A 27,792-nucleotide genomic window follows, 5' to 3' on the forward strand; every position below is an offset into this window, starting at 1 on the left:
GGATCGGATTTCCTCCGTGACTCCGCGAGTATAGATTTTGTTAAACGAGTCGTCCAATGGCGAGGAACCGAGATTCCTTTCGCTCATCGTGAAACGGTTGTTATACCGAGCCGATCGAGAGCTACCTTTTATCTTAGGATAAAAAACCCAGAGGTAGCCGTCGGATACGTACCGCGACTTAGCGTCTGTGAGGGCGTATATCTCGGTGACGCCGTCGTTACAAATAGAGACGGAAAAGCTTACCTCCAAGTAGTGAATTCGAGCGATACAGATCGTGAATTAATTGTGCCTACAATCGAATTACAAGAACTTGACTTTATCTCTCAAAGTCCCCCCGTTAGCGGCGCGGGAAATGTCATAAGTCAAGTCGATTCTAGTTCTCGAAATCCCCCCGTTAGCGGCGCGGGAAAAGTTCTAGAATCGTTCGTTTCTAGTTCTCAAAACTCCATTAGTGGCACAGAAAACATTTTAAATCAAATCAATTCTAGTTCTCGAAATCCCCCCGTTAGCGGCGCGGGAAGTATTCTAAATCCAATCAAAGTAAAAGATAATCCTGCCCCAGGGCATCGTGTAGCTTCTATATCAACGGTAGACGCCTCCGACGGCGACCGTATTGAAAAAATTAAAAAATTACTTCGACTCGAGCATCTAAATCAGGAAGAATCGGAACACGTGAATGAAATTATAGAGAAGCATAGCGACCTATTCCAACTCCCGGAAGACAAGCTCGGTTGTACGAGCGTAACATCTCATAAGATCACCACCTCCGACGAAATTCCAATCCATACGAAGCAATATCGCTTTCCCCCCATCCATAAGGAGGAGATAAACACACAAGTTCAAACCCTCCTAGAGAACGGAGTTATTTCCCCCTCCGACTCGCCTTACAACTCTCCTTTGTGGGTTGTGCCGAAAAAGGCCGACTCTCGAGGAAATAAAAGATGGCGCATGGTAATAGACTACCGCGCTCTAAACGAAAAAACGGTCGGTGACGCATACCCCCTGCCAAACATCACGGAAATTTTAGATCAGTTAGGCAGCGCGAAATACCTCAGCGTATTCGATTTAGTGTCAGGTTTTCATCAAATACCAATGCATGAAGCAGACGCGCAGAAGACGGCTTTCTCCACGCCTTACGGGCACTATCAGTTTAATCGCATGCCGTTCGGGCTGAAAAACGCCCCTGCGACGTTTCAACGCCTCATGGATCAGGTGTTATCGGGCCTACAAGGCACGGAGTTATTTGTATACCTCGACGATATAGTTTTGTATGCCAGCTCATTGCGTGAGCATATTATTAAGTTTAGCAAGTTAGCCGACAGACTCAGGAAAGCAAATCTGAAACTCCAACCAGACAAGTGCGAGTTTTTGAAAAAGGAAGTCGTATACTTAGGTCATGTAATAAGCGCGGACGGAGTAAAACCTGACCCACAAAAGGTCCAGGCCGTAGAGAAATTTCCCCGCCCTACAAGCGCTAAAAACATCAAACAATTCTTAGGGCTCGCGGGATATTATCGCCGGTTCATACCGGATTTTTCAAAGACCGCAAAGCCGTTGACAAGCCTATTAAAGAAAGATAAAGCATTTGTTTGGTCAGGAGCGCAGGAGGAGGCCTTCACGCAATTACGTCAAGCATTATGTTCGAAACCGATACTACAGTATCCGGATTTCACGCAACCTTTTGTTGTGACAACCGACGCTTCGGGTTACGCTATTGGCGGCGTGCTGAGTCAAGGCACTATAGGGAAAGATCTACCGATCGCTTACACATCACGACTATTGAACACCGCCGAAAGTAATTACTCTACAATAGAAAAAGAACTTTTGGCTATCGTTTATTGTGTCAATTACTTCAGACCATATCTCTACGGGCGAAAGTTTACCCTTGTCACCGACCATAAACCTCTCGTTTGGTTACATTCAGTAAAGGATCCCACATCACGACTCGTTCGATGGCGTTTAAAACTAGCCGAGTATGATTACGAAGTTGTATACAAAGCTGGAAAAGCAAATGCAAACGCAGACGCTCTATCTAGAAACCCTGTTTCCCACGGAATCTTCCCCTTAACCCGAGATAAACGAAACACGACACCACTTCGTCGGTCCGAACGCATTAAAAACCGACAGCCGGCTGCAATAAAACCGTCACAAAACTTAAACACTGACCTGACGCGCCCACTTGAGCCAAATGCGACAGAGAAATCGCGCCCTCAAAAAGTCGTAAAATTTGATCTTCCCTCAGACATAGAATCACTATCCGACAGCGAAAGTGACTCTGAATCAGACGAACCCCTCTCAGACCCTGCAAACGAACTGCCACTTCCAAACGAAGCTCAAATAATTGACGTACGCGACAATCTACAGACTCGTAACGATAATATCGTGATCTTTACAACGCTCACTGGCGAACCGTGCGATATCGGAGCGCGCATCCTACGGGAATCAAATCAATTACCGCGGATAGAAGGAACTATGGTAGGCCGCGCAAAGGTCATTAATTTAGGGAAGAGAAATTTAATCGCACTCATAATTGAAGAACGCGTCTCTGCCACTTTACAGTTAGAGACATTAAAAGAAGTGATAGGCTCACTTCGTGACGTAGTCAACGAGCTCCAGCTCAAGACAGTATCACTGGCTAGAGGTCCCGTTATCGATATCACCCGGAATACAGTTCGCACCCTCCTGGCGCGAGAATTTAAAGACTCCCCGGTCAAAATCATAATTTGTTCTAACGAAATAAAGATTCCTTCGGAACAAGACCGCGCGGACATCATCAAAGAAAATCATTGCTCCGCGATAGGTGGCCATAAAGGAGTCACTAAAACTCTAAACAGAATTAAATACAAATATCATTGGTCTAAAATAAAAGAGGATGTACAAAATTTTATTCGCAACTGTCGCGATTGTCAATTAAAGAAATTAGTACGTTTAAAAACCAGACAACCAATGACTCTAACAGACACTCCCAACAGCGCGTTCGAGAAAATATCTATGGATATTATGGGTCCTCTACCCATGACCGAAGATGGGTACAGTTATATCCTCACCATTCAAGACCTTTTGTCCAAATACTCCCTCGCTATTCCATTAAGGCGTACTACCGCCTCAGACATAGCCGAAGCGTTTGTAAACGAATTTATTTGTACGTTTGGTGCTCCTAAAGCGGTTCTCACTGACCAGGGTAGAAACTTTGTAAGCAGCCTCATGAAAAATGTGGCACGAAAATTTAAAATCAAACAATGCAGAACCACTGCATATAGGCCGCAATCGAACGGCTCTGTGGAGAGATCCCACCATGTTTTGTGTGAATATTTGAAACAATTTGTCGAAAAGGATAATTGGAATGAGTATCTCAGGCTGGCGTGTTTTTCTTATAATACTAGCGTGCACGAAGGTACCTGGTACACGCCACACGAGCTCGTTTTCGGGAAAGTCGCCGAAACTCCGTCAAGCGACCCTCCACTAGACATGGAAAAAAATGAAACTTATTCCCAATACCTAAGCGACCTATTCAATAAAATTCGCGACGTTCAGAATATAGCACGCGAAAATTTAATTAATTCTAAATTAAAATCCAAACACTACTATGACCGAAAAATGCGACCGCAAAACTTTAATATAGGCGACTTCGTGTACATGCTGAGGGAACCCTTGAAAAATAAGCTATCTAGCCAATATATGGGACCTTATAAAATAATTGAAGTATTAGAAAACAAAAACGTTAAGTTAGAAATAAAAAGAGATAAAACGCGTACGGTTCACACCGATAAACTTAAGTTAGCCGTAGGAAACATCCCCACTCCTCCTTAGGTATAGCGACGCCACGCCAGATGTTCCCGCCGGACCCGACCCTCGGACCCGACTCAGGCAAAGGATCGTCGGCAGTAAAGAAACGACCAGCGTACACAAAGACGCAGCATGGATCCACATCTCATCCTTATTCTTTCGACATTACCGTTAATTGCAAACGGACTCGTCGGATACGATTGCAGCGGGGAAGGACTCAACATCACGACCCTTTCATTACTGGACATCGGAACATGTGAGGTGGATGATCTCGAACCTGTTAACACGGAAGTGTACATGCAGTTACTCCAGTTGTCCGACTTCGATCGAATCTCCGTGACTCAGTGCCTAGTCAAAATAGATCGAACGGTGTACCATTGCGGGATGCATTCCCATGTATCCGTCGTTAAAGATGGACGCAAGGAATACCTACGAGAATTAGGAGCCGACGGATGCCGCCGCCTTCACGAGACAGGCTCTTTAACTCTCGGCTCAGCTGTCATTGACCGGCTGCAACCGAACACCACACACTGGCGCAGTGTCACGCTGGCTGGACGAGCTGGTACGGACGCAACTTGCGAGGGCGCACCATATTCCGATGGCTATGGAGAATGGGAACGGGTAATCGTCCAAGCATCTGTGAAAATCGTCCTCCGTACCTTCGAAGCGTCCGTTAAGAAATCCTCGAAGGAGATCATATTACCCTCGGGCACGCGATGTTCTACAGCCAGCCGGATGTGCAAGGACACCGACGGATCGGAGACGTACTGGAGCGTTGCCGCCACAGACAGCTGCCGATTCGATCATTATGACGTCATCTATGAAGGTTTGGCAAATAGGCTCTCCCCGAAGCCGAATCAAACGTCACCAATAATTTACACCGTCACCACGCGTGAGACGACCTTCGCACTAACCAAGCTGGAAGGAAGGGAAATCAATGTATGCGGTTATAAATTGTACCCAACGGAACATCCCAGGCTGTTGATTTTGGAAACACAAAAAGGCCGCACTTTCAAAACCCGATCGAAAATAGCGTTAAATGATCTGGACATATTCGCCTACGTAAATTCAAAGTTCCTTTACGTAGAGAAGCATATGAAGACACAACTCACACAATTATACCGCGACATCATGGAGCAGAAATGTGCATTAGAAACACAAGTCCTTCGGAACGCACTCTCATTGGCTAGCATTGCACCGGACGAAATGGCCTTTCGCATTATGAAGACTCCAGGCTATACGGCAATCACCAGTGGGGAAGTCATCCATCTAATCAAGTGCGTCCCCGTCGAATGCAAAATAAGGCACACGGAAAACTGTTTCAACGAACTTCCGGTCACTTACCGAAATACCTCTTATTTCGTGATACCCCGTTCCCGAATTCTAACAAGGAAGGGAACACAGCGGGATTGCAACAACCTTATTCCAAGTATGTATAAGATACAGGATACATGGTATCGCATAGACAATAGGCCGACCGAAATACTGGCACCACCCATCATTCAACCATTGACAAAGCCAAAGTGGAAATATATCAGCCCGGACTACCTAGCTACGAGCGGCATATACACACCAGAAGACCTCGACCGCCTAAGGGATCACATTATGTTTCCTGTCGAACGACCGTACACTCTGAATACCATCGCACGAGGCGCAATGGGCCAGACTATTGAACACGGGAGCATCTCAATGATGGGATTACTCGACGAACAAGCCCTGAACCACATTGCAGAGAATACAGGCAAGCGGATATGGAGTGGATTCATAACTTTTGGTTCAGCAAGTGCAGGAGTGCTTGCTATCTTCGTTATCGCCCGCCTAGCAAAACTAGTAATTGATACAATGATACACGGATATGCCTTGCATTCTGTCTACGGATGGAGTATACATCTGTTAGGCGCAATTTGGAGCTCGGTCACCAACCTCCTATTACATCTTGGTAACCCGAGATCAAAGCCTCCGACGCAGGAATATATCTTTGTCAATGCAGAGTCAGCAGCTGCACTTCAAGGAACCAACCTCCCTGGATCGACTAATTCTCCTACTGCACCAGCCCCTGAGACACGCCCAGATCAAGAGAACAAAGACGTCAACAACGAGACATCATATGGCGAATTGCGTAAATACCTCAACAGAGTAAAAAATTCCCCTTGAAAGAAAATTGTATTAATCATCCCAAAATTGTTTGTAATTAAGTTAATTTTTATCTCTAAATCCTTTCTAGCATTTGATCCTAAGAATGAGCGTCCCTCAGCATAATAAATTTTCTTTAATTGTTATTCGAACACTCAGCGTTAGTTCTAGTAATTTGTAAGAAAAATGTTGAACTAGCATTCAACATTTTTCTTTCCCCAAGAGGGGGGGTGTCACGTCCGCGACGTTGCGAGTATAAATTTTTTCGACACCGGTATAAAACAGACGGGCAAGCCGGCATTCGCTAACAAATCTAACTGTCAGGTCGCATCCTGTTCTTAACATTTTCCAGCGCCGGATAGTCGCAGCAGAATGATCTGCACGCACGGCCAGTAAGTCATAAAATCATAGACTAATGTCTATTTAACATTTCCCAGCGCCGGATAGTCGCGGCAGAGCGATCTGCACGCACGGCCAGTAAGTCGTAAAATCATATTTAACATTTTCCAGTGACGGAAGGTTGCTAGAAGGAAACTGCGCCTACGACACTCGAAAAGTAATAAAATCTCAATCCAACATTTTCCAGCGCCGGATGGTCGCGGCGGAGAAGTCCGCTCGCACGGCACTTGAAAGACACCGCGACAGAGAAATCTGTCGCGCGACCGTTAAAGTCATAAAATCGTGAACTGACATTTCCCTGACATTTCTCAGTGCCGGATGGTCGCGGCGGAGAAGTCCGCTCGCACGGCACTTGAACTTGAGTTTTCTTATTCAAGGAATCTGAGTGGTGGTTGCATCAGCAGCAACCCCCCACTAAGAGCACCGACTTGCCGCGCTTTTTCAGAGCTTTGTTTCAAAATCATATAAATAGGGATGCAGCCCGCGACTCCGGGCAGTTCGAACTCGAGAGTAGAGATCAGGGCTAGTGTAGCCAGGACGGTTCCGTGTCGCAATTGTAGCGACCGAGTTCCCCTGAGCTACTAGTTCGCGCTAATCCAAACGAGTCACTCTAATTCCAATCCTAATTCTAATTCGAATTCCAACTCTAACTCAAATCCTAAATCGAGACACTTCCTAATTCCAATTCTAATTCTAATTTTAAGTCTAACTCTAAATCCATCGTTATTTTTTTCGTAAGCTTAATTTCAATGTAACCGTAGTTTAAATTGTGCTTTATATCGTAGTAATAAAAGATTAGTTTATGCACAAATGCTTTTTTTCGCTTAATCACCATGCTTAACCTCCTCCGCTTCCATGCATGCAATACTGCGACGCGAGTGTAGTGCATAAACAGAAACATCACGATCGAGGCCAGAGGACAATAGGACAGCCGGGAAGGACGAAGACGATCATCACCGGACCGGAGCGGCTACCAAGGCAACAGTTTCAACAGCAACCGCCATACTAAAGCTAAGTCGCAACGCCCAACAAAGCATGTCACACGCGTACTTTTCAACTCAAGCCCCATATTTCGATTGGCTTAACTCCGCGTTGTGTAGCCTGGCCACCTTCCATCAACACCAGATTAACCGCACGATCATTTGCGACGGGTGCCGAAATACTCTCCCCTTTCGCGACCGCGTATTTTTTAACTCAGTCACGCGTCACTACTTAATTATCGGCGGGGACGAAGAAGCCACACGCTGCTCGTCCTGCAATCGTCTAATCTCATTTCCGGAGACCGCGATCGACTGCGTCGAGTGCTACGAAGCACTGAACGACCTCGCGCGCCATTTGTACGACTCGGAAGACAAACCATATCTCAATACAGCGCCTACTATAATAGAAATCGAAGAGACGTGCACGTGCGTATCTCCAGAAGAATAATAATCTTACACGGTAAATTAGAGTATGTGCCCACCGCCGCGCATTGCTATTCTCTCGGTCCGTGCCCAGCGCGAAGCGAATCGCTCGTTCGGTATATGGCTCCGCAGTGCCCAGTGCGTAACCTCACTGTATTTTCGAAACGACGACGAGTCAACAGTATTATGCCTCGAGTGTAAAGGCAAACAATCAAGCTTTAAGAAAGAAAGTTACCTCGGGGTAATTACTCATTACATCTATCTCGGCTACCCATACAACCCGCAAAGGTGCGATTCTTGCCACGCGCCCGTGGTTGCCCGCCGTCACCCTCTCGATTGTGACCGTTGCCCCCACGAGCTGGAAGAATTCGTAGCTTATTTAATCCGGGAGGGAGACAGCCCCTGGAACGATTCCGACGCCACTATACTCGCGCTCTCGCGGCACCCTTTCTGAAGTTATAAAACTCCCCTCACTAGGCCATCGGTCGCGGAAAATCGGGCCCGTCCGCCGGTAAATCCGGCCACGCGATCCGCTCCTGGGCTGTGGAGTCCCCGAAGCTCAGGCTTCGAAACAGCCAGTTTCGCCGAAACGCGCGTATTCCGCTCAACGGCGACCGCGCTCGGTCGGGACGTAACAGTTCATATTTCGTTTAACGTTCTTATACATGTTTCACATACGTCAGACGTTTCTCCAACGTTTTTTCATGTTTCATATAGGTTGTTCATGTTTCGTTTAACGTTCTTGTATGTTTTCGGAACGCAAAAACGTGTAGTCACATGTTCAAGCGATAACGATGATGATGATGATGATGATGATGATGCAATTATTGAAAAGAGGGGGAAGCCTCCCCTCTCCATCTATACGTTTCCAATACAACATTAATAACTGCAAACATTACCATTTAACGATCAGTATTGCATCAGTCGCTCGTTTGAACAGTTTTTGGCATCGCTCTTGAACTATGTACAATGGCAAGCGAAGTATCCGGACGTTTTCCTTATCGAGAAAATTTTGAGGAAAAAAGGAAATAAAGTCTACGTTAAATGGCTGGGATTTGATGGATCGCATAATTCGTGGATAAATAAAAGAGACGTTATTTGATTTATATACATACATATTTTGTAATACACGCATATATTTGTAATAAACATTGTAATGCAAAATCGACTTAAATTAGTAATAAGCTTAAGCATCGCATTAACTGTCACCTCTTCGAAGATTATCGTGGAAAAAGCATCGCGGGCGCTTTCTACGAACATGAATTACATCAAGCGAAGTAACCGGACGTTTTCCTTGTCGAGAAAATTCGGAGGAAGAAAGGAGATAGAGTCTACGTGAAATGGCTGGGATTCGATGGATTGCATAATTCGTGGATAAATAAAAGAGACGTTGTTTGATTTTATACACGCATATATTTGTAAGAAAAATACACAAACATATACAAAAGAGCGGAAAGAATATACTCGTACTAAGTCACGCAAAAATTAATCTACATTAAATGTTATTACAATAATAAGTCACGCAAAATTGTTCATCACCCTTCATTTTTTTTTTATTTTTTTTTTTACAATAAGTCACACAAAAGTATCACCTTTTATTGTTACAATAATATTGAGTCACGAAGTATTATCAACTTACATTGTTATATATTGTTTAATGAGTCACGCAGAATCAACTTAAATTAGTAATAAGCATCGCATTAATTGTCTTATAGTAATACACAATGTTATAAATAAAGTATTAAAGAGTATAAAAACTGTGTTACGATGTTATACGCCAATGTCCCCAAGGCAATGTTTCAGTAGAATCAGGCAAGATGTAACGCTTGTCATCGAACGGGCTGAGAGCAATCTTTTTCTCTTTGATTGTGTGTACATCGTGGAGCTTCGAACGTATACACGCTTGCTGACGAGTCATTTCTATCCCGTCGTGCAAGCAACGCGTATAATCTTCAAACGTTATAGTTCGTTCTACAACGCTATTCTTTACACCTTTCGCCTTTTTTGTATCTTTTTTCCCTTCTACTTTCACCGCATACATTTTTTTGCTCTTAGCCCTACAAATTCGGTCATAATCTTGCCGTAATTCTCGTCTTTCATTAGCCCTGGAACTTTCTTATTCGCAAGAGGTATATTATATTCATTGTCGGCGGGATAATCGCTCGTGTCATATCTCGCGATATCACGTTTCATATCCATGTACACATTGTCACACTCAATGACATAGATGAGGCTGTCTGTGTCTGTATAGAGTATTTTACATTTATCTTTATACAATGGCAGCATATAATCGTAGTGAAATTCGTAAAGGCAGATTTTCGAAATGTCGAGAATACACATACCGACATATATTGGTTTGTTAAATTTTACCGATAGTTTACGCATTTCTATGGCAACCAGATTTTCTGCGAAAACGCTGCGACTATGAAAATTCGGAGCAGCAATCATGGCCTCTGCCCCGTAACGGCCTTCCCATTGCGTTACTAATTTTATATTAACGTGATTACGTACATTTTCCATGGTTTTACCGAAAACTGCATTATTCATTAATTTGTATAAATTTTTCTCGAAATCATTTTTCGCGTTCGTTCGAAACTCTATATTTAATTCTATATAATCACGGAGCCAGGTGGATTGAGCGAATTGAAGTACGCGATGTATCTTTACGATTCGAAGCCCGTGACGCGTGCACTGTTGAAGATTGCGGTAGTGGATGACGTAACGCTTTTTATCATGCACTGTCGCTAGTAATTTCTTCTGCCTTGACCCTGGAGGCTTATCGCTCGAAGGACAAAACGGTAAGTCACTGTGTCGATCGTGCAGCTGATTCTCATATGCAAGGTCGACTTCCAGTATATATCCGGTGTCCGAGTCAAATGCGATCGCGTTTACATCGAAATTGTCAACGTTTTCGACCCATTTAAATTCACCGTATGGCAACGGTTGACACATTGCCCACCCATACAGATTATTCACATCATTATACATCAAATAAGTCGACGGTTTTGACGGATCGTACGATTTCATGTACTTATTATTAGCCTTCGCATATCTGCCCGAACACTGGCTTAAACCGCCACGAATTCCACGTTCCACGTAAAGTAGCATTTCTATGTCCGTAAGCAACTCGAATCTTATACCCGTTTTCTTCAACATTGCATCCCACGTGTAGCCTGGCAATGTATAGTAATGCGCGGGATCCAAACCGTAACTCTGCATGCTTTTGTCGCGAAAGTTTTCGAAAATGTCGGCTAATAATAAGACATCTGTTTTCAAATATAAATCGCTGTATTCGCCCAGCGTTTCAATTGCAAACCGTTGCCATACGTTCTCGGCATGAGCGTAATCATGCTCTGATACCGTCTGTCCGCTCAGTGAACTGTAGAAAGATTCGCGCGGTGGTAAACGCGTTTCTAAAAGCTTTTCGGCATCATCAATGTACTCGTACGGAAAAACGCCTTTGCGCGTGAGGAGTTCGAAATCCTCGTTTGACAATGTGGAAAATTCGGAACGAGTAATGTTTAATTGTTCAATACCTAGAAACGACGCCAATTTTTCGAGACTCGCACTTAGGAATTTATATGAGTCGATGAATCGAAATCGTATACAATTTCGTACCTCGCCCGATTTTGTTCCTACACCGGTAGCTGCGACGTGTTTAGTGAACGAAATATATTTTTCTTTATTAATCGGTAGTAGGTCGATCTTGCCTTCGAACGCGGTAGAAATTTCTTTTATTATAAAATGCGCATCGTAACCGCTCAAATTGTGAAAAACGACTGAAATAACGTACGTATTCTTATAATTTAAATTACATTTATTATGGGCAGGACCGCGATACTTGCCGGTCAAATGACAGTGATCACGCACCCGCCGATTGTCAAGCCACTCGTTACGGGTAAGGCCCGTATCTGGTATAAACGGTTTTTTTCACATATATGACACTTTGTCGCGTTTAAATATGCCTCTTTCTGCTGTACAGTTAATTGTTCCATTGGAACATTGGCGGATATTCGGGCTTTCATATCGTGCGCAAGATTTTCTAACTCTTTCGCGAACCACGCGACGCAGTCCTTATCGCGGCGAAAACGATACATCGATAACGCATCGTCGTACGAGCATTTAACATAGTAAGCTATGCTGTATACCTCGTGGTGTTGATACGCGAAACTCGACGTGTTCTCTGTTTCGTTCTTCTCCATCTTCTTCAATACGCACTCCAAATCAGCGTAAATTACAAATGGTACGCGCTCCTTGTTGTTGTATGAGTCGAATTCTAGCCATTTCTGGTCTTCTCTCGGTAGTATGATGGCACAGTCATTTATTTTCTTGCACTCCGTTCATGCGATTGCAATTTTTCCTCTAAGTGGAAGTAATGCAGGCAACTGTAATAAACAAATTATTTTTTTACTAAACAATAATTAAAAGTGTGAAAAATTTTTTTTATATTATTACACTTACCGATCGCAAATGTACTTTCTTCCATCATGTTTGTTTAGTTGTGAGCTGACCAGTCGCGACAGGTTTTTAATCCACGCAAAGTGGCCGTGGGTGACGTCGTGTTCATCTTCCACATAGAAGAGATTGACATGTTTCCCCTTCTTATCTTCGGTCAGTCGTAACGGCACAACATATTCTATCTTTTCTTTTTTGTCCAATTCGGTTGTGTACACATTCACAGACACGTCGTTTAAACGTTCAAATTTTCCAATGTCTTTTACTTTTATTGGAAATTGAATGTCTTCAAACTTTAACACAGTCGAATAATGCGGGTACGATGACACTCGGTTTGCATGATTTTCGGCGGGGTACAGGGCAGCAACCATGGACCACGCGAAGCAAGCATTGTCCTTCGAATGTACATTAATTATTGCACGCTTGTCACTTACCGACAGCGGCAATTCGAAGTAACATCCCGCGTGCATGGGATTAAGCTTGTTTATATTTACCATCAGGTTTTGGATTCGGTGTAACGCCCAGCCGCTATCGCGTTCTTGAAACTCGTCGAGCATCGCTAATATCACTTCGATTACACGCTGCTCGTACCATTCGCGCAAATTTGACGCTCTGTATAGTTCATAGTTCTTCGTCGCGAGACTTTTATTATCGCGGTCGTCACGAATGTTTACAAATTCACCGTTGAATACGGTATTCACCTTCACATTTCCATGTTTCGCGATAGCGTCTCGCACTTGCTCGATCACCAAATCACTAGCGTCTTCCAGGAAATGTCGCGGTTCAATATAATCGGCGTTTATGACAGCACCCGTAAGAATACGTGATTCAAACGCGGTCTCAATCTCGCGCCAGATGAGCGATCTTTTACCACTGGTGCTAGCGTGCGCACCACCTCCAACGTGCACGAAACGTCTTTCTAATTGCGCTTTTGCACCCGCGAGTCGCGCGATTCTCGCCACTATAGATTGTCTGGAGCCAACGGTGAGTCGAGGACGTTTGGCACTGCTACAACATTCTTCGAGATGTGCGAGGCACTTTTCGCATCGTTCTACCCATGCACGACACTCCTCTTGAGTAGCGATCTGCGAGCATCGCTCGAGCAGTTCGCGTTCAATGTTCTCCATTTTTTTTCTTTTTCCGTTATTAGTACAGATCACACGTTGACTCGGGGCACTCGCAAATTAATGCTTTACATGATTTCCAGTACCGCTGTATGTGCAGAGCGCGATATTGATCTCGTGCGAACTTTGCTTCAAAAAAGCGAGTTGTTATTTCCGGCCACTGATCAACTCGATCCAACAGAATTTGGTCGTCGTCGTCGTACAAGTAATTATATTAATTCACTGGAATTTCGTCGCATTTAATATAGTATGCATTACGCCACTTCATATACGCACGATTCCATTTAGGTTCATCGTCGTTGTAGAACCATGAGTATACGTTTATCGCCAGTAATTCGGTGCACTTTCCATTACCAGCGGGAATTGTAATTTGCAGATAATCTTGGAAATAGGCATGGCGTTTAATTTCCTTTGCCACCTTGTATTTCTTTTCAACAGTTTTGCGAGCATTGTATACAATACGAGTATGTCCATATTCATTGCGATACATATCATATTCATCATCAAAATTGTTAAAAGTGCACAAATATTTTAGTGTCCACGTATACACTTTTCTTCGCGCTGTAAATGACAAATCGCCACAAGGCACGTAGTCAATGCTAACACCCTGTCTCACGGCACGTTCATTGGTCCCGCGTATACCCAATTCTCTGTTGCGTAAGAAATTTACCACAGATACTTGTTGATCGTTTTTTTCCGGCACAGTTTCGAGAACTTCCAGGATATCTTCTACATCAAAGTCTACATCGGGCATTTCTCCGTCAAACTCCATTTTCATCAAATATATTGTCTATATATTTCTACATATTGGGCACATTTTGGTAGGAATGTACACATACATGGGTTGTCTGCAGTTGGAGCAGTAATCACCGTCAAGTCGCTCGAGAGAATCTGTACAGTGAGTTTGGATAGCGTTCATAGATCCTAGATCAATGTCATTGAGTTGAGTCATACAATATGCACACACAGATAGAGCTCCTCCAGTCGAATAGCAGAATTGAATAATGCAGTGTTTCGTGCGATCATCCAAAGCGCGTAATTCCACACTAGGTATAACTTTTACTACACGATTCTCACGATCTTCACTGATAACACTGTCTACACTACTGTCGTCAAAGTTCACTTGCAAATTATTCTCATTGTCTTCGTGACGATTGGCCATCTCTTTAACCGCCGATGATAGATTCGATACGCTTCAAAGACATCTACTGATGTCCGAGCGCTAATTACATACGAGGTGTGTTCAAAAAGTATCGCGAATTTTGAATTTTTGCGGGTTACGTATATTCGAATTTCGATCTTTTTGTGGCGTTATGTTGGTACTCATGTCTCTCACTTATGCCGACAAGCTCGGCCATTTTGAATGTTCACTTAATTGTTGACAGCTGCTTTGCTTGCACGTGTTTTGGATCGTCTTCGATTTTTACCTATTCAAAAAAATGGATCAAAGAACCTGTATCAAATTTTGTGTGAAAAACGAAATTAAGTGCGCGGATGCATTCCGAATGTTGACTGTGGCATACGGAGAAGCTACCTTGGACCGAAGCAACGTTTATCGGTGATACAAAATGTTCTCAGAAGGCCGAGAAGATGTGAACGACGAAGAGCGTGCCGGACGCCCGAGCACTTCAACAACAGACGAAAAAATTAATGAAGTGGAGAAAATGGTATTGGCCAATCGTCGAATCACCGTTAGAGAAGTTGCTGAGGACCTAAACATATCGATTGGCTCGTGCCATTCGATTTTTATCAATGATTTGGGCATGAGACGGGTCGCCGCGAAATTCGTACCAAACGCCCCTGCTCACACATCGTTGCTTGTGCGCGACTTTTTGGCCAAAAACAACACACTAATGATGCCGCAGCCACCGTATTCCCCAGATCTGGCCCCCTGTGACTTTTTCTTGTTCCCTAAACTGAAGAGGCCCATGAAAGGACGACGTTACGCTACGCTTGACGAGATAAAGACGGCATCGAAGGAGGAGCTGAACAAGATAAAAAAAAATGATTTTTTGAAGTGCTTCGAAGATTGGAAAAACCGGCACAAGTGTATAATATCTCATGGGGATTACTTTGAAGGGGACAAAATAGATATTCATGAATAAATAAATAATTTTTGAAAAAACACAAAATTCGCGATACTTTTTGAACACACCTCGTATCTATTATACGTTCTTTTTGTCTGACGAAAAATTGCATCATCTAGCGGGGGCATGAAAGATCTATCCCCACCACTAGAAGATCCCATAGATTATTCATATACATTTGCATCAGTGTGTGACACTCTACATTAGAAATCTCGATCGAGCAGAGAGAGACTTGCGCGCATATTTGCAGCGGCGTGTGCGAACCTGTTCATACGTGTTCAAGGCTAATGATACATCGTACGATTCATCTTCGATGTAATTCGATACCTTTGTGATGAGCCGTCGTCAAAACACACGACAAGGCCATGCCTGCATCGGCAAATATAACTTGCATAAAGAATATTCTATATCTCTCGAACGGTAGGCTAGAAACTTACGAGACTTGAAATGTTATACGTAGTGGAATACTGTCTTCCAAGTGGATGCAGGAAGAATAACGAAAATTAGGTAGAAAAAAATAAAACAATTAATATAATATAATATAATATAATTGCAAGCATAGAGTAGCGGCGTTTGCTTCACCTACAATGTAATCATATATCTTTTGTCTTCGATGTAATCGTATACCTTTGTGATTAGCCGCCGTCAAAATACGCGATGCGACGGAGGATGCTCTCGCTGAGCGAGCCCTTCGTCAGTCGCAATTATACCGTCGTGCAATTGAGATCGCGAGAAAAAAAAATGGAGCAGGAATTCGTTCCATATACCGTTGTGGTGGACACCACAAGTGGACAACGTGTGATATATTACAGAAATTACATTGTTGTGATGGACACCACAACGGGACAGCGTATGGTACACATAGTACCGTACGATTAAAAAACTAATAACAGTGTGGTGGTGGCGGTGGTGGTGGTGGTGGCGGCGGCGGCAGCGGCGGCGGCGGCGGCGGTGGTAGTGGTAAGTTCCTTTTTTAAAGAAATTTTTATTTTCTCTGTCCGCTGATTTCGCGCGCTAGCGGCAGCGGGCGCGGGCGGCGGGCGGCGGGCGGCGGGCGCGGGCGGCGGCGGCGGCGGGCCCGCGAAAATTGCCCGCGGGCGGCGGTGGGCCCCGCGGAAATCGCCGCGGAGAACCGCCGCGAAATCGCCGCGGAAAACCGCCATGGAAAACCGCCGCGGAAAACCGCCGCGGAGGATCGCCGCGGTATTATTATAAGAAAACATACAACATTAATACACGCTGGTTCTAACTACGGGGCTTCTCTCTCTCCCCAACATCATCCTCGGCGGTACATACCGCTCTGCCGCGCGGCTTACCCCCACCTTTCAATCCCACCTCTAGATCAGTGGGTGACACCACCCACTGCATCTTGAGGATCACCATCCACTCCATGTATCATTTCCCGGACCGCGGGCTGACTCCCACGCGCGGGTCAGTTCAGCGGGCTGAGCCCCACCTCCCAAGTTAGGTCTCGCGGGTCACCACCCACCTCCCATGTCAGACCCTGCGGGTCACCACCCACCTCCCACGTCAGACCCTGCGGGTCACCACCCACTCCGCGGTACGTACCGCAGGTACTCCCCGCGCCTACATTCCCCCCTCGCCCCTCACCCCCCCCTCATTGCCCCATGGCTTTGAATCGGCATAGACTTACTACTAATCTTGTATTTCAGACTTATTATTACTTCTAAACTTTTCCTTTATATATAGTTTTAACATTTATTTCAGCAATAATTACGAATAGTAGGGTACTGAAAATTATGTCCAGTTTAGGTCCTTTTTAGGTCAATTTAGGTCCATTTTAGATCCTTTTTTGGATGTCTAGTGGACATCCGAGGCAGTAGAAAACGGACGTCCATAAGACGGCCATAGGACGTCCGTCGGACTTTATTCGGTTACCTAAAGGACGTCCCAATGTCCGAAGTCAGACGTCCAATGGACGTCCACGTGCTATCTGGGAAATTCACTATCACTGCTCATTTTTTTTATTAGTTATAAGCATTTTGTAAGCACTGAAAAGGAATAACATTTCTTAATTACTTATTAATTAATTGAATCATATTTTACCTATAATGTTAGATGAGAAATATGTTATCTTTATATCTTTATGTACATTTCAATAGAAATAAACCTCTATAAATAATTTTGGTTTATATATAGACTTTAATCAATATATTTACATAATTATGCATACCTTACTTAATAATTATTCTACCTATCTGTGTTCGTTACAGGTGAATCATCAAAATTTGACAATATGTGAATGATCCAACATTTTTGTTCTTGTATCACTTTTAAAATAACTAAATATTCTACTGAAAAAGCAAACTATAAATTAGCATAATAATAAAAATACAGAGCTAAAAAAATAAAAATAAATTTTGTAAATCACACTTACTAAATAAGATTGGGAGACCAAAAAAAATACAACTGTACAGAGATAGTTTAATGAGTAAGTTGTAGTTGATGTAGTTCGCTCGCTGCATGTAGGTTATTCTAATGCAATACTATTCTGCATCAAAGTAGTGGAATTTTTTTAAGATACAGGACTCGTCAATCTGTCGAGAAAAACATGTACGTTTGCAATAATTGTACCCAGATAGCAAAATGGCAGCAGCTTGCCGTCAGTTTGCCAACAAATTTGATCACGAATTAACAGCAGATTTCAAACTGCTGCTTCCTCATTAAGCATAGTTTCTAACGGCACAATTTGTCAACATAAAACGACGATAGAAACGCAGCAATAATCGAGCATTATCTGCTGCAACGTCGTGACAACAAATACATAGTAAATATCGATCACAGTCTGCAATATCAGGAATTAACAGCAGAAAGACAACAAAAATACAGCATTAAATGATGCCACGTTATAAAAGCAGAACCGCGGCAAAGATGCAGCACGATATGTCTCATTAAGTACTGAGAGCAAAAATACAGCAAAAATCGAGCACGACGTGCCGTCATGGCGTGACGGCGAAAACGCGGCAGATATGAAACGCGATCTGCTTTATCAGTTGTTGATTGCAAAACTGTTGCAGAAATCGAGCACAGTGTGCCGTCACGACATGACAGCTAAAACGCGACAGATATAGAACACGATTTGATTAATCAGTAATAGACGGCAAAATCGCAACAGATATCGACACAAGTTGCTGTCAGAAGTAATTGCAAAAATGAAGCAAAAATTGAGCAAGAAATGACGTATTAATAGCTTTTAATTAAAATTTTTTAATTAAAATTTAACCTTAATTAGGAATTAGGGAAATAAATATAAATGTTTCTTATGTGAAAGGATTTTTATATGTATATATATATATATATATATATATATATATTTATTTATTTATTTATTTATATATTCTCAAAAATATATAAACATAATTTATTTATTACATTTAATTTGAATAAAATATGCATCACAATAATCTTACCGACGAGATACGTATAATTATTACTGATGAGGTACATATTACAAAAACATATTGCAATAATATAATATTGTACAATATATTACAATAACCTATCTTAAGACAGGGGCCTTATTCTTGAAAACATGCGAATAATTTGTACATACGAAAATGGCAAAATAATCATTGGGAGAATGCCATTGAATAATTCCATTGGCTATTCTGCCACTTTGGTATACGAAAATTATTCGAATGTTTTCATGAATAGGGCCCCAGGGGCCCTATTCTTGAACATATATCGCATACGAAAATGGCAGTTTCGTATACGACTTTAACAGTTGGTATTCATGAATGATTACTACGCGGTCGTATTCGAAAAATATCATGCGATTTACATCGTATGGGTCATGGCATTCGAAATAAAGATTCGTATGCGATAAATAACCAAAATTTTATATAATAGTAAAAATTTCATATAACAATGGCGGTTTTAAGAAGGTTAATTAATTTTAATGTAATAAATGTTTTGGAAAATGCAAACATTGTGTTTGAAAATAGAGAAAGATTTCAACGTAATGATCCATTTGAATTAAATAATTTGGAGTTTATGAGATTATTTCGTTTAAGTAAAGATATGGTACAAAGGGTAATTGACATAGTAGAGGAATATAGTGATCCAATTTCAAGAAGATCAGCATTAGATGCGGAACAAAAGGTAAAAGAAAAGCTGTATAACATGTAATAATTAATATGTTATAAATATTATACTTCAGATATATTATTTAGGTTTTGTATTTATAACAACTTTTATTTTTATAGGTATTTACTGCTCTTAGATTTTATGCAGTTGGAAGTTATCAGTTAGGTATTGGATGCAATGGATATATTGGAGTTAGTCAATCCTCTGTAAGTCGTTGTATTCGAGATGTAAACATAGTACTCAATCACCCCAATGTGTTTAACGAATGGGTTTATTTTCCGAGGAATTTAGAAGAGCTTACGACAATACGTAATGCGTACGAAAAATTAATTAAATTTAGTTGTTATTTAAAATTATTTGCGTTATTTATTTTAATACGGCATTTATATATTTTATATAGAATATGGATTTAAAATTATTTGAGTTATTTTAATATGGTATTTATAGATTTTACACAGAATATGGATTCCCAGGTGTCGTAGGATGTATAGACTGTACTCACGTGGCTATATTTCCACCCTCAAAGAACAATGAAATGTATCCAGAACATGTATATGTAAATCGAAAAGGATACCATTCCATAAATACACAGTTAGTAAGTAATTTAAATATATAAAATATAAAATATATAAAATAAAGTATATAAAGTATAAAAATGTAAATTAAAATATATAAAAAAATACATAAAATATATAAAATATATAATATAAAATATGTAAAATATGTAAAATATATATGTTTATGTAAGATTCATATTATATCTATCAGTTGTAATGGAATTACATACAATTTACAATTATTTTATTTGATTATATTATTATTTTATTATAGATTTGTGATTCAAGAATGAAAATTTTAAATGTTAATGCTCGATATCCTGGAAGTTGTCATGATAGTTTTATCTGGAATCATTGCAATGTTTTGCCAGTGATGCAAACTTTACATGCACGAGGGCATGATAATTTTTATTTGATAGGTTTGTATACATTATACGTTTTATTACATTTATTTAAATATTTACATTTATAATAAAAAATTTATTTTATTTGTACGTTAGGTGATTCAGGTTACGCGCTAAGACCATGGCTTCTAACTCCACTGAATGATGTTCAACCGGCTACTCCAGAAGAACGTTATAATCAATGTTTTAAAAGAACACGCTCAATTATTGAAAGATGCAACGGATTATTAAAAATGCGCTTTCGTTGCTTGTTGAAACACCGTGTACTTCATTATACTCCAAACGTGGCTTCTAAAATTATAAATTCATGTGTAGTTCTGCACAATATGTGTGTAGAAAATAATTTACCTCTTCCAGATGATGATTATGATTTACATATGGATTTTGGTATGTGAATGAGAGACCAATGGAAGTTGAAGCTGCTGTAGGGCGTTTAAATCCTGATCTTACAAAAGCAAGAGTAATGCAACGCCGTATAATTAGAAATTTTTTCTTAAATTAAATATAAATCTATCAATAATGCAATAATTATATAACATTTTGTTTAATTTTATTTTGCTTATAATAATATTTTGTACACACATATAATGAACACATAACACATAATACATTTAATATTGCACTATGTATTAACAACTTATGTATTAACAATTAGCAGTTATGTGCAGCTTTGGCACAACAATTTTGATCAGTTTAAAATAAAAAATAAACATTAAAAAAAATAAACATTAATAAACATTTTTCTTTTAAACTAATAACCTGTGTCTTCCAAATTTTCTACTTCTTTGTAAGTTATATTTTCTTGATTTATTGCACAAAAAGTTTCAATAGCCGCAGCAATTCGTTCTTTTGCTATAACATCACGTTCCATAAATTTAAGTTTTTTATTATAATATTCTTCACGCATCTTCATATCATTCTCCATATTTGTGCTTAGACATTTTGTATACGAAAGAGTATTTTCAAAATATCCTTTTTTTGTAGTACGTTGCTGACTGTGAGATGTGTTTTGTCTGCATTTCTTAATACCTTCTAAAATATAATTTATTTATTAAGTAATACAATATATTTATTATATAAAAACAATTTACTATACAAAATATTACTATGTGTTACTGCTGTTGTTATAGTTGATTTTATATTTTGATTTTTTAATTTTGTGTTGTTTATATTTGTATCTTCATTGGCTTGTCCATTGACTGATTCATCTGATATGAAAACACAAGGCTCCACTGATTCTGTAAAAGATCAACATTTTTCATTAAAAAGTTATTTTTGAAAAATATTTGACTTTAGAACTAGATATAAATATACTGACGTGATTTAGATATTAATAGCTCTTTGTTGCAATTAATTGATGACTTTACTTGAACACATTTTTTTGTATTTAAGTCAACATTTCCTACAAAATAAATAAAAGTTGATACAAGAAATATCATAAACATCTAAAAATAATACTTGTAAAATAAAAATTTAAATAACAAATAAGTAAATAAAAAAATTTACTTTTATACGTAATATCCTTTAATATATTATTATTTATTGATGCAGTTGATATATCTGAATTGTTCTCTTTAAAACCCAATGTATTTTCAATTTCGGTATTTTCAGTGTTTTCAAAATTCTAGAAAAAGAAATTAATTTTGTAAGGCAAACTATTGTAAGATTTCCATCAAACTACAATTCAAATTCGTATTTCGCGCCCATGCTTAGACATCGACTATTGGGCCTAATGGTACGATCCCATATTGGACGGATACTTTTCGCGTATGGTGTAACCATATCCGTCCATGGAACCGCACCACAAGGCCAAAGGCGGTCATTCAAATAACCCGTCAGAGTTTTACACTATCTAAAATCAATTTTTTATAAAGTGTATCCTATACTCAGATATTTACAAATTCAGCAATAGATTCGTCAACTGTAGCATCACCGTATATAGTAGTAGGTCCAATCAAATTAGCTACATCGTTGTCTATCATTGTCATGTTTATTTCTAATGGTGGACCTCCTCCAGTTTTTTTTAAACTTCGATTGATATCTGCTTTCTTTCCTTTTACTTTGTTTGTCATGTCATGCCAAGTCTATAAGATTACAAAAAAAATTAGTTGATCAAAAGTAAAGTTTATCATATAAAAACTACACAGATTACGTTTATGTATTATTTTGTGTATAATATGTATTTTATATATATTTTATGTATTATTTTTATTTTATACATATATATATATATATATATATATATAAATAAAGTTACCGCATATATTTACCTTTCGCCATTGCTCCCATCTTTTTAGCTCCAGGAAGGGCATTTAATATATTAGTAATTTCACACCATAGTTTTTGAGCATCTTTATATGAAAATGTTGATGTAAATTTTGCCGACACTAATTCCGGATGATTATTCAGAAATTCAATAAGAATTTTTCTTTGTCCATTTGATATATTTCCTACTCGTTTTTCAGCCATCTTTTATATATGTGTGTGTGTATATATATATATATATATATAAATTAAAAATACAGATATAAAAAATTATTACTTACCCAGATAGCACAGAGAATTCAAAAAAATTTAAAAAAAAAATTCAGATTTATGTTACCAATACTGAGTTTATTTTGAAATGCAAAAAGAATTCTTTTTCTGAAAAAGAAAAAAAAGTTAGGAAAAGAATTCTTTTTGCATTTCAAAATGAATTCTTTTTGAATGCTGTGTGCTATCTGGGTAATTTGTAAATATCGTAGCAGGAAGTATAAAATTCAATGAAAAGTAAATTTAAATAAATAATTAATGAAATAATGAAATAATTTTTTATAATTACCTTATATTATAACGATTTCAATATTTTGTATGCAATACAAATATTTAATAGGCAATGAAATTTAATTTTCAATTTCTACTTAAACGTAAACGTAAACGATATGTGTAACCTTTTTTTAAGGTTACAATACAATCTAAATAATTTAATCGTGTAGTTTTCTTCTTAAATTTTTATCTCCGAAATAATGACTAATGGGAAATTAATTTACAGGTTATAATGTTTTTTTTTTCAACAGATTTCTTATGTATCAACAAGAATAACTAAAGTTAGTATTTCATTGGTTCATTCATTTCATAAAGATTTGGCAACAACGCTCTAGTATTCGTATGCGATTAGTTTTCCTACGTTAATTCGTATAGTGATCAAGAATTAACTTCACCAATCGCATGCAAAAACTTTCATGCGAAATTATTCGTATACGAAAATAATCGTATGTGCTCAAGAATAGGGTCCCAGAATTGACTCCTAATAGTCTGTTTACAATGCGCACAGTAAACCTTCCAGCGAGAGACACGAAAAGACAGTGCAACACATACTACGATTTACGCTTCACCATTAATCGGATTTAATAATAATTGTAGTTATAAAACTGACCAATCACGAGTATTCCTTTGAAGAATGGAATGACTGTAATTGGCCAATTTTATAACTACGAATGTTGATAAACCCGATTAATGACGCGTAAGGATTGGTTTATAATAGCCGTTACCGTAAGAAATTCACCAATCGTAGTTGATTATTCTTCTATAAATCGACTATGATTGGTTAATTTCTCATGGTTACGGCTATTATAAAACAACTATAAATGTAGCAACAGTGATTCATTTCATCCTTACTTAATATTAACAAACAACAAGGATAAAATAATTCACTGTCAGAACTGTGCCGCTTAATGAGCTTTCTACAATAAGCTATTAGTCGGTGTCATAAGTCGTAAGCCGTAAAACCTGGTTTATGCAGACTGTAATCGCTAACTTATGCCGGAATCTGTAAGAAATTGACCAATCATAATCGATTTATAGAAGATTAATCGACTATGATTGCTTAATTTCTTACAGATTCCGGCATAAGTTAGTGGTTACGGCCTGCATAAACCAGGCTTAAGAATTGATCAATCACAGTTGAATATTCTCTTCATATTCGACTGTGATTAGTCAATTTTTATGGCTTACAACTTATGCCATCGACTAATGGCTTATTGTAGGACTCAAAATGACAAGTTTAATGACGCCACATGCTAAAATCGTTCAATTAGAATTTAGAAATAGAGCATGTTTTAGAGCATTATTAATCCAACTCGGGTTGGGTTAAAACCCGCTGCAATCGAAAACGCTATTAGCATTTTCAATTATTTTTAGATATTTCCGTGTTTCATGAGCGGAAGCTTACAGCGGAACAGAACAACGCGATCAATTACAACCGCAGAAAAGAAAACCAAGCAATTATTGTACAATTGTGATTGGTTACGCTATTCCTGTAAATTTCCGCTCGTGACACATTAGCCTCAGTGGCCGGTATTCATAGTCGATTCTTATTTCAAGATTATCTTAAGTAATGTCTTAAGATGCTGATACAGCTTTCTGATTGATTGATGACATCTTAAGATGATACTTAAGACGATCTTAAATACAGGAACGGACTATGAATACCGGCCAGTGATTGGTTCTACTTTTTCTTATTGTGAATGCGCTCTAATGCGCTCTATGCGCTGCGGTGACACATGTGTGAGCCATTATTTACATGAGTGATCTTCGGTGATTCTGTGCGTGCGGAAGTTTATGTTAGGTTAGATGTTACTTGAGGCTGCGTGCATCCAGAATTTAAATACTGCACCTGTAAAAAGAAGGATATTGGGTAAGTAAATTGAGAAAGGCTTTCCAGCAAGTGACAGAGGCTGAATTCGGAGAATTCGCACGTTATCAGGAGTGCGTTCAGAATAAACGTCCGGGTGCAACCAGGTATCACTTTCTTCTTGTTTAATATTCAATAAACAAGAAGAATAAAATGATCTCTGGGTGCACCCGGACGTTCGTTCTGAACGCAGTCCAGCGCTCTCTCCAAAGCCAGCTAGGGTGTCCTAAAATGTACAAATCAAAACATTATAGCAAGAAAGTTCTTGAAAAATTAAGTAAAATATTATTATTTGTACAGTTTTATTTCATGCTGTAGATACAACGAAGCTAGTCAATCGCAGACCTTAGACGATTGCGCGTCATGCAGTTATAAATATTATCGAGTGACTCACGGAGTGTCTAAACGTAATACTTTGCAAGTTGGGTAAGTTAATATTTTTTTAAAAATTTGCAAATAACTTGATTTTCGAAAAAATTCCTTAATATTAAATTTTTAATCGCGAATTTCGGGACATCCTGCACATAAAAAATAGAAATTTTTATTTAAACGTCATTTTTATTTAAACTCACCATTTTTTTCTATGTTCCACAATAAGATGAAGTTAATTTGCAGCGATTTTTTTAGTCTCTCGCTACCCTCTCTCTGTACTTCATCTTCCTACTGCACAAACGCCATTAAAAGATATGCAGAACTGCGTGCATCTCCAGAGTGAGGAAACAGCATCTATAACTGAGAAAATAAGGTATGAATTATTTTGTTACTTAAGTTATTAAGAAGATGTTAAGAAGAAATTCCTTTTATACGTAACTTCTGTGATACACGTTGCAACCGCAAATAACATACAGCGTTTAATCATCACAGCTCGTGATTTTATTACATTCTTTATTCTTTTTTTTTTTAGTGGGACGTAGAGGTAGCACGCTAACCCACAAGTGGAACCCACGAACTTGCAGTATCTTTGCGTAGCATTTCCGTACATCCCCCATCCTCTTAAGAGATTAGGGGTTCAGGACTACGCACTTCCCGGAACGTCTTCGAAGCAGCCTCTGTAATTGAGAAAGAAACAATAAGGTAAATTACTATTTTTTATTACTCAAATTTAATGCTACGAATGTGCTACAGTACATTAAGAAATTTTGTGTGTGTGTGTGTGTGTGTGTGTGTGTATGTGTATACATACATACAAAATTTCCTATAATTATTTACAAACATATATATATATATATATATGTTTGTAAAGAATTGTCGCTAAAGAGTTACAGAATAGGCCTACTGAAAAAAATTTTTTATATACAATTATATTTAATTATACATAAAGCATACATAATTATAAATAATTATATGTATATAAAAATGTATTCCCGGGTAGTCATTACCCAAACTTTTGTGTATGAAAAAAGAAAAAATATTTTACTTACATGAATTAATCCTCCTCATCATGTGAGCTTATAATAGACTCTGCATCATCTTCTTCTACTGCATTTTCTAGATCGTCGTCGCGCGAGTCTTTCCAAAAATCGCGTTCTGTTCTGGCACGTTGTTGCCTGTCACGCTGTACGTGGGTAGCCATCCTGTGTCTTTGTTTCGCCGAACGCAAAGCCTCTCTCGCGTACGCTTGGAATTCTGCTCGAGTCGGACTATTGAAATGTCGACTGTTGCAAGCAGCATCTACATGCCCGTGAGGAAAAGAAGAAAATATGATTATTAGAGCGAAATAAGTTGTGTGCGTGCGTGTGCGTGTGTGCGCTTGTGTCATATACACGGTTGGATAAGTTGATATTTTTTTAAAGTTAAATTTAATGGCATATTAAATTAACACAAGCACTCATATCGTACCCTTTCATTTTATAGAATACCCTCACTACAGCTTTGCTCGCACAAGTACACGGTTATTAGTAGACTCGTGCTGTAGTCAGAGGTATTCTATAAGTTTGGCATTCCGCTCTTATCGCCGCATACGGTCAAAGTTGAGAAGACTCTACTGTACTACCCAACCCTGATCGTGTGTGTATATGCGGACGTACAAATTCTTTATATTATTAAAATAATTAATACACATTCAAAGGGTCTAGCCGGATAAACATGTGAATAAGCATGAACTTGAGAAGATCAGATCAGGGTTAGGATCTTAATTTCAGATAGGAAGAAAAAAATTTTTCATCAAGTTTCGGCTCTTTATCCTTATTATTTATTCCTTTGGAGCGTTTAACGTGTTTTTCAGTTTTTAATTTTTTTTCTGCTCTTCTAGTTAAGTAATTCGTATGGTAAAAATTTATAATATAAATATCATTAACATACATTTTAACATCATGAATATATAAAATATATAATTAAAAAACTTTTGAATTTTTTTAAATATGAAGACAAGCTTTCAGAGAAACCAAAATATTTGTTAAAATATATGTTGATGACAATTATATTGTAAATTTTTTCCATGAAAATCGCTTAACTACAAGAGCAGAAAAAAATGAAAAACTGAAAAACACGTAAAACTCTTCAGAAAAATAAATAATATGATAGAGGGCTGAAACTTGGTGAACAATTTTTTTCTTTCTATCTCAAATTTGGGTTCTAGCCTCGATCTGATCCCCTCAAGTGCAACTTTCACATGCTTATTCAGCTCGACCCTTTGTGATATTACCTATTATATTAAACTTTGAGA

At 39.1% G+C, this 27,792-nt stretch overlaps 3 protein-coding genes and 1 long non-coding RNA gene across 4 annotated transcripts in view; 1 reads left to right on the forward strand and 3 right to left on the reverse strand.

The window, feature by feature from the left end:
* Positions 1-17,802, reverse strand: part of LOC113005355 (protein ANTAGONIST OF LIKE HETEROCHROMATIN PROTEIN 1-like) — a 38,517-nt gene extending 20,715 nt beyond the window's left edge. The window contains exon 1 of the mRNA XM_039454927.1: positions 17,603-17,802. The gene's annotated coding sequence lies outside the window, so the exon portion shown is untranslated. The remainder of the gene's footprint in view (positions 1-17,602) is intronic.
* A 1,274-nt stretch (positions 17,803-19,076) lies between these two features.
* LOC120358975 (putative nuclease HARBI1) lies at positions 19,077-21,024 on the forward strand. Its single transcript, XM_039455034.1, has 5 exons — positions 19,077-19,509; positions 19,614-19,810; positions 19,942-20,089; positions 20,326-20,470; positions 20,552-21,024. The coding sequence occupies exons 1-5, from the start codon at positions 19,276-19,278 to the stop codon at positions 20,848-20,850; spliced, it is 1,023 nt and encodes a 340-aa protein (XP_039310968.1). The 5' UTR covers positions 19,077-19,275; the 3' UTR covers positions 20,851-21,024.
* Positions 21,025-21,098: 74 nt separating this feature from the next.
* On the reverse strand, positions 21,099-23,905 carry LOC120358976. Its single transcript, XM_039455035.1, has 7 exons — positions 23,277-23,905; positions 22,726-22,924; positions 22,354-22,539; positions 21,962-22,079; positions 21,774-21,857; positions 21,562-21,693; positions 21,099-21,487 (listed from the first exon to the last, which is right to left on the reverse strand). The coding sequence occupies exons 2-7, from the start codon at positions 22,765-22,767 to the stop codon at positions 21,207-21,209; spliced, it is 843 nt and encodes a 280-aa protein (XP_039310969.1). The 5' UTR covers positions 22,768-22,924; positions 23,277-23,905; the 3' UTR covers positions 21,099-21,206.
* A 453-nt stretch (positions 23,906-24,358) lies between these two features.
* Positions 24,359-26,796, reverse strand: LOC105204134. Its single transcript, XR_005575872.1, has 3 exons — positions 26,549-26,796; positions 25,700-26,176; positions 24,359-25,109 (listed from the first exon to the last, which is right to left on the reverse strand). It is a non-coding gene; the product is annotated as an uncharacterized LOC105204134 (long non-coding RNA).
* Between the last annotated feature and the right edge of the window lie 996 nt (positions 26,797-27,792).

Source organism: Solenopsis invicta, chromosome 11 (genome assembly GCF_016802725.1).
Source record: "Solenopsis invicta isolate M01_SB chromosome 11, UNIL_Sinv_3.0, whole genome shotgun sequence".
In the NCBI taxonomy this organism is placed as follows: domain Eukaryota; kingdom Metazoa; phylum Arthropoda; class Insecta; order Hymenoptera; family Formicidae; genus Solenopsis; species Solenopsis invicta.

Bases quoted from the DNA above. Each gene is read 5' to 3' on its own strand.
- LOC120358975 (XM_039455034.1), top strand. From the start codon at position 19,276: ATGGCGGTTTTAAGAAGGTTAATTAATTTTAATGTAATAAATGTTTTG. The intron at 19,510-19,613 runs GTAAAAGAAAAG...TTATTTTTATAG, and splicing joins CATTAGATGCGGAACAAAAG to GTATTTACTGCTCTTAGATT. The intron at 19,811-19,941 runs GTACGAAAAATT...TGGTATTTATAG, and splicing joins CTTACGACAATACGTAATGC to ATTTTACACAGAATATGGAT.
- LOC120358976 (XM_039455035.1), bottom strand. From the start codon at position 22,767: ATGCCCTTCCTGGAGCTAAAAAGATGGGAGCAATGGCGAAAG. The intron at 22,540-22,725 runs GTAAATATATGC...GTAATCTTATAG, and splicing joins GATGGGAGCAATGGCGAAAG to ACTTGGCATGACATGACAAA. The intron at 22,080-22,353 runs GTAAATATCTGA...TTCTTTTTCTAG, and splicing joins ACGAATCTATTGCTGAATTT to AATTTTGAAAACACTGAAAA.